At 42.0% G+C, this 12,500-nt stretch overlaps 1 protein-coding gene across 6 annotated transcripts in view; it reads right to left on the bottom strand.

The window, feature by feature from the left end:
* dati (datilografo) overlaps nt 1-12,500 on the bottom strand; it is a 1,344,633-nt gene that overhangs the window by 642,224 nt on the left and 689,909 nt on the right. For all 6 annotated transcript variants that reach the window (XM_053784635.2, XM_053784636.2, XM_053784634.2 and 3 more), the window contains exon 4: nt 10,231-10,332. In XM_053784635.2, coding sequence (XP_053640610.1) covers nt 10,231-10,332 — 102 coding nt within the window. The remainder of the gene's footprint in view (nt 1-10,230; nt 10,333-12,500) is intronic.

Here is a 12,500-nt window from a genome sequence, read left to right as displayed (position 1 = left end):
ACTCATCTCTGCCCACATTCATCTCTCCCCACACTCATCTCTTCCCACACTCATCTCTCCACACACTCATCTTTCCCCTAAACTCCACCTGAGATCATTCCTGTCATTTTCCGCTTGGATTAAGATCAATCCTCGGAGCAGCTTTTAAAGTGAACATTTTAAGGGGAAATCATACGCTGCAGTTCAGAATTAAGCAGACTCATCTCACAGTCAAAAAAACGTAAAGAATTCGTGAGAGCTTGCCAGGATTTTTAAGGCCCCATACTCTATCTACCATGCACTTCCTAATACAATTCAGATGAAAATTTAAGCTCTACTAACTTCTATTAAGCACTTCCTAACACAATTCCAATAAAAATTAAACTCTAATGACCTCCCATCGAGCACTTCCTAACACATTTCGATATGAATCAACCTCTAAAAACTCGTTCATGGACTTCATAACACAAAAATAAACGATAAGCTCTACCGAGAGCATTCTAACACTTTCAATTTAAATTTTAAACAAAATTAGGCTCTGATTAGAGTTATTCTTAGGAAAAACTTTTTAAGAATAAGGTTTGATGACATTACAGGGTCAAAATGATCATTAATGGTATACAAAATCAACAACTTGACGAATAAGACATGTGAAACACCTGGGTATCGTTCTTATGACTTCTCGCCAACCTTTGTCGCATCCATACACCGTGTAAGTAGAGAGAGTGAATGAGGTAATCACCTCCTCGGTCACGAAGGTGTTGCAAACAGAGACGGTAGAATATGAGATAATAATTCCTGAGCCTGAGTATTCACCACCGTAGTGGTGAACATCGAGGCAGAAAGACTTGTCATTCACTCACCTCTGTATTGAATTGGTAAAAAATATCTATTGGCGAAACGTCTCCAGATTAAAGACACCGGGGTGTGGCACGTACTTAATTCATCATTACAAGGCACTTCAAAAACACTTCATGTCCCTTCCTTATACAAAAAAAAAAAATCCTGTGATTGCGATGGGTAGAATCGTGTAGAATTCTTCCGGCAAAAGAAGGTGTTTACTGTTTAAAGTACAGCATGTAGTAATACAGCATGTAGTGATACAGCATGCAGCAATACAACATGAAGTAATGCAGTGTTATGTAGTGTTATGTAGTGTCATGTCAGTGTTGTTGCTAATGATGTCAGTTTTGTTGATGATGATGTCAGTGTTGTTAATGATGTCAGTGTTGTTCATGTTACTGTGCTTGGTAACAGACGAGAAGTGAAAAGCAAAGTTTCCACAAATATAGTAATAAGAAAATCACTTAAAGCAGAGAGAAACTCTACTCAGAACAACTTATATCTCTAAGCAGAGCTCTAAAAACTCTACTTAGAACGAAACACAGTCTCTCAATGTAGATCAGCTCTCCGCATGTCTTGTAACATACCTGCAGACAAGCCTAGCCCTCCAACAAGTTAGCCGTGGATGATATGTGAAGACCGGCTTTCATCGTATGAATGATGAATAAGATTTTAATATGTAAGAGACGGCGACACCCACCTTACTAAATCGAAAATCATCTGCTACTCAACAATTTATGCTTTGGGAAACCGTGAGAAGTCTCCTCTCTTACCCATTCCTCCCGGACGCTCCTTATATCTAACCAGCTTTATATATATTATATATATATATATATATATATATATATATATATATATATATATATATATATATATATATATATATATATATATATATATATATATATATATTCCGTGCGTAGTTTCAGGAGTAAATACGGCTGGGCCTTAAGCAGAAATCTATAATTTTGGGGTGGAAGTTTGAGGTAGTGTGTTTTGTGGCTAGACAGCGAATGCATTTCGATGACACACACACACACACACACACACACACACACACACACACACACACACACACACACACATTGCCCAGAGGCCAAAAAGATTTTTTTCCTTGATTTCCTGCGATATAATTAAAGAATTTTGGCTGGAGTTTGAGGTGTTTCAAAATTAAGAAACTAGATCGTCAAGCCGGCAGGTTCTCCCTACACAGACGTATGCAATATTATGAAGAGTTAAACCCGAGTGTATGGCATTCAGCCCAAGTAGTGGTGACGGCTCGATCCTCCGAGAGACAAACTCTACTTTTCTCACAAGTGGGTTGGAAGTAATTGGTTTGGAATACCACTTGAGTGGAGGACACAGAGACAATTTTTACAACGCTGGGGAAATGAGGAGCCGAATACTGTCCGCCGGAGTATTTTAAATATGTATGTAAACCGAGGCTACATTTATACTTCATTTATCTGGGGAATAGTCACAGAGCTACACTGGCGAGCCTCGTAGTGCGGGGAAACTACGACAGATTCACCCACTTGTAATGTGGGAAATTATGGCAGATTCAGACACATTAAGCAAGGGAACAATCCTTATTACAAGACGTTTCGCCTACACCGGGGGTTTCACGGAGTACCTTGATAAAGCATCAGTGCTGGTGAAGCCTTGTGAAACAAAAGGTTTCCCAATGCTTAGTAACCTCGACTTAAAGCCTGTCTGTGTTCTTAGATTATGGGGGATGTGTGGCAGATGGGAAATAATGGGAGCAGTGTCGAATTATTTTTTGGGGGGGCCCGAATGCAAGCCACTTTTGTGGGGACCCCAGGGCTAGCCACTTTTGTGGGGGCCCCAGGGTTAGCCACTTTTGTGGGGGCCCCAGGTTAGCCACTTGTATGGAAGGCACAAGAGCAAGACACTTGTGAGAGCCAATTCTAATTTTTCAACTATATATATATATATATATATATATATATATATATATATATATATATATATATATATATATATATATATATATATATATATATACAGTCGTCATAAAATATATATTATACTCTCTTTTTTAGCAAGTCTTAGTGAGGAGTTTCAGTGGTCTTTTCTTTTACCGTGGTCGTCATTCTGTTTGCGCGAGTGTATACAGATTCTTTTTACACGAGTGTGTGTGTTATCATAGTTGTGTGGGGGAAGAGCTACGTCTCTTTTCATGCCCACGAGTGCATTTACTTGGTCATTTTTTTGTGCTCATTTTTGTGTGTGAAGATGCTTAAGTTCTTTTTTCCAACTTTAACTTTTTCTAATTTTTTTTTAAAGCGTTCATTCTTACTATTTTTTTAGGACCGTTTTGAGACTAACTTACTGTTTTTTTTTTTTTTTTGCTGTATTTTTGTAGATTTGCTTTTAATGTTTTATATGAAAAATGTTGAATCATGGTGGTATTGGTGGTGTCAGTGACCTAGGTGTTGATTTGACGTCTGTCAGTGATTCTGCTACATGGTTGTATGTGTTTGAATGACACACATACCATACACACACACATACGTATTTAAGATCAAACACACACACACACACCACAACACAACACAACTCTAGACATCCCGACCGCTCCTTACACCAACACTTACAAAGATGCTCCCTTCATCCCCTACAGCACCCTCACCCCTAACAACTTCACCTCTCCAACTCCCTTCACCAGTATCAAGTGACCCCAATTTGAAGGGTGGGAGACATGATAATAGTATATAAATGAAAGAGAAATAAATAATGGGATACTAATAGGGTTGTGGTAATAACTCAGAACTCGTATCACCGGATTGTAATTGGACAATTTCAGATTTAGAAAGAATATAGGGAAGCTCTGATTTGGAAATAGACTGGTGGATGACTGGAGCAAACAGCTAGAGACAATATTGGGTACTTTTAAATACAGTTTAGATTAACCCTTTGGGGCCTAGTTCCTAGGCGTTTTGTGTGTGCATATTTTCTTGCGCTACCATCCACGGGATGGATACGGGGTGCACAATAAACTAGCCAATTCGGTGGCAAAATCTAAATATAATCTTTAGACACTTAAGGGGGAGGAGGTAAGTAGGACCAGGGTAGTGTAGGCCAGTAGACCTACATGTTACGGTGTATTACTGGTGTGTAAACATGACGAAGGCAGAACTGGTCTGGTTTGGCAAGTTTTTATTGGTATTCCATTTCGTAATTTTTAAAGCTTAATCAAGTTATGTTTCGCACTATATAGAGCTTTTATTAAGTCATTATCTTGATAAAGTTCTACACAGTGCGAAACGTTCCCCCGGGAAAATATTCAGCAGCTTGTGCTTTCACTCCAGCCGACCTTACAACAACACTCATTCTTATGTTTTCCCCTCCACACATTGCGTGGTGAAGCACACCAAGTCTGTTGTCATAGACGCATAGTGTATCTGGAAAGTCAAGCCTAGGTGCGCATGCCCAGCACTGGCCACCAATTGTTCTCAGCAGCAAAAATAAACAAAACACCCTCGCTAATCCGCTTATCAACCAGGAGCAAAACATCTCCTCCACACAGACTGTTTTGTGTCCGTAAACAAGTTTACCAGCAACTCCTCCGTAATCTGCTTAGAGTTGCTGTAAACGTGGGTCAATAATTGTCTGTTACTGGCTCCAGAAGAGCCTTCTGCTCTTCCGCTGCCTTTCTTCTACTACTGGTGTTCTTGCTGTGTGTGTTTCTGTTGTTGTTGCTGCTACTTCTGTCCGCTGCTAAACTCCTGCTCTTTCCTCTAGCGTTGCTGTTGGTCGTACTACTGCATCCATTATTAGTACTACTGTTGTTCTTACTACTAGTGTTGTTGCTGCTTGTGTTTATGTTGATGCTGGTGCTGCTGCTGCTGCTGCTAGTGTACGTCTGTTACTGCGTCAGCTGCCTAGCCTCACGTCTCACATGAACCATATATTCTTTCATTATCCACTTACCCACACAATAGCCCACACATATGTACATACACACACACAAACAGTGCATCCTACAACACAAGGAAACTCTCACAACTCATTCCACACATTCACAGTCTAACTAGAATCTTGTTCAGATTGTATAGTAAATCAAACAAAAGAAAACCTAGTATAAACACACCACTTATAAGTGACGGCTTTGACGGCTTCATTCATTAACCTAGCAGGCTTTGTTGTGGCATTCAGCAAACTGAAGGAAGTACTCACCACTGCCTCTACGTACACCACCACCACTGCCTCTACGTACACCACCACCACTGCCTCTACGTACAACACCACCACTGCCTCCACCTGCAACACCATCACTGATTTCACCTGCAGCACTAAAAACTGCCTCCACCTGCAGCACTACGACTGCCTCCACCTGCAGCACTACGACTGCCTCCACCTGCAGCACTACGACTGCCTTCACCTGCAGCACTACGACTGCCTCCACCTACAGCACTACGACTGCCTCCACCTGCAGCACCGCCACTGCCTCCACCTGCAGCACTACGACTGCCTCCACCTGCAGCACAACGACTGCCTCCACCTGCAGCACAACGACTGCCTTCACCTGCAGCACTACGACTGCCTCCACCTGCAGCACCACCACTGCCTCCACCTGCAGCACTACGACTGCCTCCACCTGCAGCACTACGACTGCCTCCACCTGCAGCACTACGACTGCCTCCACCTGCAGCACTACGACTGCCTCCACCTGCAGCACAACGACTGCCTTCACCTGCAGCACTACGACTGCCTCCACCTGCAGCACTACGACTGCCTCCACCTGCAGCACAACGACTGCCTTCACCTGCAGCACTACGACTGCCTCCACCTGCAGCACTACGACTGCCTCCACCTGCAGCACCACCACTGCCTCCACCTGCAGCACTACGACTGCCTCCACCTGCAGCACAACGACTGCCTTCACCTGCAGCACAACGACTGCCTCCACCTGCAGCACTACGACTGCCTCCACCTGCAGCACCACCACTGCCTCCACCTGCAGCACTACGACTGCCTCCACCTGCAGCACTACGACTGCCTCCACCTGCAGCACCGCCACTGCCTCCACCTGCAGCACTACGACTGCCTCCACCTACAGCACAACGACTGCCTCCACCTGCAGCACAACGACTACCTCCACCTGCAGCACTACGACTGCCTCCACCTACAGCACTACGACTGCCTCCACCTACAGCACCGCCACTGCCTCCACCTGCAGCACTACGACTGCCTCCACCTACAGCACTACGACTGCCTCCACCTGCAGCACTACGACTGCCTCCACCTGCAGCACTACGACTGCCTCCACCTGCAGCACTACGACTGCCTCCACCTGCAGCACTACGACTGCCTCCACCTACAGCACTACGACTGCCTCCACCTGCAGCACAACGACTGCCTTCACCTGCAGCACTACGACTGCCTCCACCTGCAGCACTACGACTGCCTCCACCTGCAGCACTACGACTGCCTCCACCTGCAGCACTACGACTGCCTCCACCTGCAGCACTACGACTGCCTCCACCTGCAGCACTACGACTGCCTCTACATGCAACACCACTACCACCTCCACCTGCAACACCACTGACTCCACCTGCAACACCACTGACTCCACCTGCAACATCACCACTCCCTCCACCTGCAACACCACCACTACCACCTGCAACACCACCACTACCACCTGCAACACCACCACTGTCTCCACCTACAACACCACCACTACTACCTACAACACCACCAGTACCACCTACACCACCACCAATGCCTCCACCTGCAACATCACCACTACCACCTACAACACCACCTTCAACATCAACATCCACACCAAATCACCACCTCCAACACCCCCACCAACACCCTCACCAACAACTTCTCCAACACCAAACCATCCTCTCGGTCAAAACTATGACCTTCTGACCCCCTCTCTTCGACAAGATTTTTGTCCATATTTTTGCAAAGCTGACCAGCCAATTTGTCGGGACCTTCCAAGTGACGTTCAGTCCCCAGTACTAAAACTTTCATTACGTTTAGCCAATTTGCCTTACGTTTCACTTTCCCGCTTCATAAATTATCACCCTTTCCTATTCTGTTGATATCTGTGCCCTTATTATTTTTTATCAAATATTTTTCAAACTGTAAACGTGGGTTAATAACAAAAAATATGCGTGCAAGGGGGGATTATTAGACGAAAGTTAGTGAAAATTAGTGATCAATTAGGACACATTACATTCTATAACAAATCTTTTACTATCGTTCTCTCTGATAAGAGGCCACGCGTAATGACAGACGAACACAACCAGCTGCCGATAGATGCATGCAAATATCACCCTTACAGCACCCATCCCCAAAGCCTCTATCCCTCTCTGCCTTGGGATACAACCGGAGGGACAGGGGGAGGGGGCGGTTAATCCCCTCTTCGATGTAAATGCCAAGGCCCGGATAATGCATGAACGCAACAGAAAAGACGGGAAAAATAGAGATTGCGGTATAAAACATTTACACACACGTCATAACAAGCTACGCATGACAAATGCGTCTCAGTTTTCAGACGAGATGAGAAGCGATGCGTTGGTTTCACTGGCGTATGCTCGCGTAGACAGCGGGCCAGTCCTGCCGCGTTTAGACGCGGTGCGTTGGTGGAACTGGCGTATGTCAGCGTAGAGAGAAGGCAGCCCTCGACCTGACCGGGCAAAGTGCGTTCCCCAGTACTGAGCACCATGGACGAGTGTGTATGTGTGCGGGTGTGTGGGTGTGTGGGTGTGTGGGTGTGTGGGTGTGTGGGTATGTGTGTGTGTGTGTGTGTGTGTGTGTGTGTGCGTGTGTGTGTGTGGTGTCAATTGTCACAAAAATTCCGTTTCTTGTTCCCAGCGTGTCACCAAATTTGTCAGAGTAAAGTTAACAAAAGCCTTCACTGATGCAAATGGCGTGTTGCCCACAATAGTCAAGATACACAATACCCAGAACAAGCTTTTATTAAGACAACGCTCAATGCTCTCTAACTTTTATTGACGAACTTTAATGATAAAAATCCAAAAAACACAGAAACGTTGTCTCAGTGGCAACTTATTATTATTATATATATATATATACGTATATATATATATATACGTATATATATATATATATATATATATATATATATATATATATATATATATATATATATATATATATATATATATATAATATGTTATGCAATGGTGTTATATTTTCTCGTTGTTGGCAATAATGATTTTCAAACTGCATTTTTATAAGTATGATGACGTTATTAAACCCTTTTTGGTCTTTTTTTTTTAAATTGAGGAAAGAGTCTCAAGGAAAAAAAAATCTGTAAGACAAATATATTCTTGGTGTTTCATAAGCTTGTCTTTACCTTGAGGTGACAAGCAATATAATCGATGAAGATTTTCATTTGTGTTCGTGCCTCGTGTTGTTAGCGAAGTTAACCCTCTGTAGATGTCTCTGATTTTGTCTTCATTTACTGACTTCACCGGCTATCTTCACCGACTATCCTTACCGACTATCCTTACCGACTATCTTTACAGACTATCTTCACACTTTCACAGACTGTTTTCACAAACTGTGATCACAAACTGTTTTCTCTGGCTGTCTTTACTTCTTGATTTCCCAGACTGTCTTCACTGTCTTCCCTGAGTCTTTACAGACTTGCGTAACGAGTGCATGATGTATAGCTCAAGAAAAGCAAAGACACTTCTAGAATGTTATACGATACAGTTAAAGAGAAAGACACCCCAGTAGCACTGAATCCTTATTTAACAGATGGAAGGTTCGTTCTAGGTTGGTGTCCAAGATTGCTGTTAGAGCTTGGTGTCCAAGCTTAGTGTTCAAGCTTGGTACCCAAGCATTCGTTATCTATTTGTGACGTCAGATAATACATGCGCCATGTATAAGTCAGTGAAAAAGACGTACCTAAAATGTATATGTATGAAATATAAATTCTAAATCAAAGGGAAGTTAGAAACAGCTATATGCATGTTGTGTATTCATAATGCATACTTCGAGTATGCATTATTCGTCAGCTACATTTTTTTCAACCTACCTTCAGTATGTACTGTAATGGCATACATACATAAACACTTAAAAAAACTTCCAATTTAGGTCGTCGGGATTGCTGTTAATGTCAGAATTTTTGCAATCAGTCCAAGTAGCTGACTCCGCAAAAGACAAAAACAAGAGCTAGTCACAACTCGTGAGTGTGTTGAGTCGGTGGACAAACATTTCAGTGTTAACACAGATGTCAAAATTTTGATGATAAGTCGTGGTGTATGTCAAAACAAAACAGGTCGTCGTACACAGTTATAACATGTATAAAAATTGGATCAAAATGTATAGACAAATGCAAATATTATGAGCTTCATTTGTAGCAATTATGACTTCAGAAATGTCTATCTTGAAATTATTTATCGAGTCTCGCAAAAATCGACATTACTAACGTTAATATCACATTATAGCATTAATTAAAGCTAGCACTGAAACACTAAGTGAACTATAGACTAACAAATACAACAGTATAAGATTCAAAGAGAAGAGGAGGTAAGGGAAGTATATATCTTTCTGTCTCAAAGGAATCGGTTTTCTGCGTGGCAAAATTAAGCCAGCAAATGTTACAAATGACTGAATCATTCCAACCAGTCAACTGACGTCCCCGATGATTTCACGTAGTAAACAACGCCATTAGATAATCTAGGCCAATTATTAAAGGTTCGTGACTAAACGGCAGAAGCCTTAATGCAAGACAATCACTTGAAGGGTGTATGAGCGTATCTTGATTCACTACGCAGTGGCTTTAGAGATTAGTGATCTAGTGATCACTAATCTCAGCTTAGTAGAAAGTATTTTGACAGAAATATATACATATCCCACGTTTTAGCAGGTTAAGATAACTCCAGTACCTTACAAACAGTTCTTAAGGCCTTGAATGCTATCTCTGACGTCTTGGCTGCTATCCTTAAGGCTCTGACTGCGATCCTAATGATGGCTCAGGCTGCAATTCTTAAGATAAAGACTTCAATCCTTCAGCATTCACCACGTTCCTCAAGGCATTAGCTTCATTTTATGGCATAAACTACGTGTGTAAACGGTTTCTCAAAGCAGGTTTACATTTTTATTTTGCTGGAGACAGTTGTTAGTAGCAACAGAAGTGCAGCCTGTATTCTGTTATTACTAGTAGTTCATCGTAACCTGCTACCGTGTCTGGGAGAACTCACACCATGCCTTCAGAACCTGAACTTTTATATCTTGAACCCCTAACCCTGATATCAGGGTTTCAACATCATTTGTCAAGACCCTGAACATCACTTTTAGGTCCTTAGCATTAAGTTTCAAGCCCTGAAGACTGGGGAATCAGAAAGAGGAGGAATAGGGAGGAGTGGACGGGGGAAAAAACTCAAAATTTCAACTGACCTGGAAGATTTCAGCAGGCATGTTGAACTGACCCATGGGCGGCGGCGATTTGGGTGAAAAAACTGAGATTGAGGTCAAGCTGTCGCCCTTATCGCTGTTTGACTGCAAGAGAGAACAAGTCAAGGACATCAATGACGGGAGTGTTCGAAACCACACATCACGAAAATAAATTGATCAACCATACACTGTACTTTAGCCTCATCCGAACATATTCGAAACTCTCGATTAATCTTGAACAGTCATACAAAGATAATTTAAAAGTAATTCATCCTGATGGAAAATAATTATGATTATTAATTACTATAATTATAAATATTATATAAACACCTTATCATTTAGTCTATCACAAAAGAAATATATACAGTCTATATCACAAAAAAATATATACAAAGGTGCATGCATATAAAGAGATTATATGTGTTAAACATATAAATACAAACACATGTATAAATACGGACGTAAATATTCAGGTAGGCAAACTACTGTTTGGGTCACTATCACACTATTTTTTTCTGATAATAATAATTATTATTATTATAATATAACAGAAAAATACAAATGCTCAGATTGTTGTGGAGAGAGAGAGAGAGAGAGAGAGAGAGAGAGACGTCCTGCGTGAGACTGTCAATGTTTACTACGTCAGTTTTCCGGCGACAATGATAGAAGAAAAAGGCTGGAGGACTTAATACAGCCGTAATGGACGCCTAAAAGCCAGGCCATCATTGTGCACTACGTAAGATTTTTAGCGGCGGGCCTTACTGCTCCGCTGCTTTTCTCTTCTCTCTCTCTCTCTCTCTCTCTCTCTCTCTCTCTCTCTCTCTCTCTCTCTCTCCCTTTCTCTCTCTCTTTAATGGGTTTTAGAGAACTGTCCAACCCCCCCCAAAACCGGTTTTTGTATTAATAATAAACTCGTTGTTGTGGAGTTGCGGGTGCGGGTGGCCCGCTGTCGTGGGACTAGTGGTCGAGTTTTTGTTCGGCCGTAATGTTTTGTAATTGATGACTTGATAGGCTTGTTTTGTCTTGCAATTGATTTGCAATAGTGATTTAGTGTGTGTGTGTGTGTGTGTGTGTGTGTGTGTGTGTGTGTGTGTGTGTGTGTGTGTGTGTGTGTGTGTGTCCCTGTGAATGATTTTGTCTACCTCTAAGGGATTCTTAGTAACTCCAGTTATACAATCCAGCCTAATTTCCATGTTTGTGTTTTTATGTGAGATTTTTTTGCTTGTCATCAAGAAATTCCTCTCTTCCACTAGTCCTACTTGCAGGATCCTAAGTACAATAGACATTATAAAATATGAAACTACAGTAAAGTGCAGTTAATCGAGATAGATTGTAGAAATGTGAAAATTATAGTGAGAAATCAATGAAGTTTTTTTAATGAAGTTCTTCTATACAGATAAAAAAATTGAACAGTGTGCATTATGAAGGCCTTTTCAAGTGATTTGCAATTTAGGATGTACTTTTTCAATTGCATAATGCCAAAAATATCACATTATATAGAGGAGCTTTATAAGATCTTTATAAGAGTTTCCTAAGAGCTTTATAAGACTGCCTGGTGGCAGTCTTCACATTTACGTCTTTTTTTAAAGCTTCTCTACATGTGATACCCCTCTTCAGGGGCTCTTGATTTTTGGATCTGTGCTCCAGTTCCCCGAATTTTTTCCAAAGCTGTATTCTCTGGGTTTACATCTACATTTGATTTCTTTTTTGCAAATGCGATGAAAAACTGCATCTAAAATTGCAAAGCAATCATCATTTAGCGGACTCTATCATCTACGGTCACAACTCAAACAATCAGGAAATGAAAAGGAGTTGCGGGTGGACATCACACCTAACCTGTCTCCAAGACAGACACTCTGCGACTTGACTAAGATTGGCTTGCATAAATAAAATCCTTCTAAGCACTCGTACTCTATATGCCTTTAAACGATCCTCGAGTCTTATGTTCCAATGTTAAGCCATCATCTCCCCTGCTCTCCCACAGAGCACGCCGTCCATACCACCCAGGAAAACAAAACAAAAATAGAGGAAATACGGAGATCTGCTACTGGATGACACCTGCACAGAGAAGCAAAGGGTGAACAATAATATTCGACACCTGCACAGAGAAGCAAATGATGAACAGGATTCGACACCTGAAAAGAGAAGCAAATGGTGAACAGGATTCGACACCTGGACAGAGAAGTAACGGCTGAACGGGATTCGAACCTGCGTACTCTGCCTCAAAGTACATAGTACTTTCGCCACCGGTCAAGACCCTGATGAGCATTGGC

The sequence above is a fragment of the Cherax quadricarinatus genome, chromosome 60, assembly GCF_038502225.1.
Source record: "Cherax quadricarinatus isolate ZL_2023a chromosome 60, ASM3850222v1, whole genome shotgun sequence".
In the NCBI taxonomy this organism is placed as follows: domain Eukaryota; kingdom Metazoa; phylum Arthropoda; class Malacostraca; order Decapoda; family Parastacidae; genus Cherax; species Cherax quadricarinatus.
This window is presented reverse-complemented; position numbering and strand designations above follow the sequence as displayed.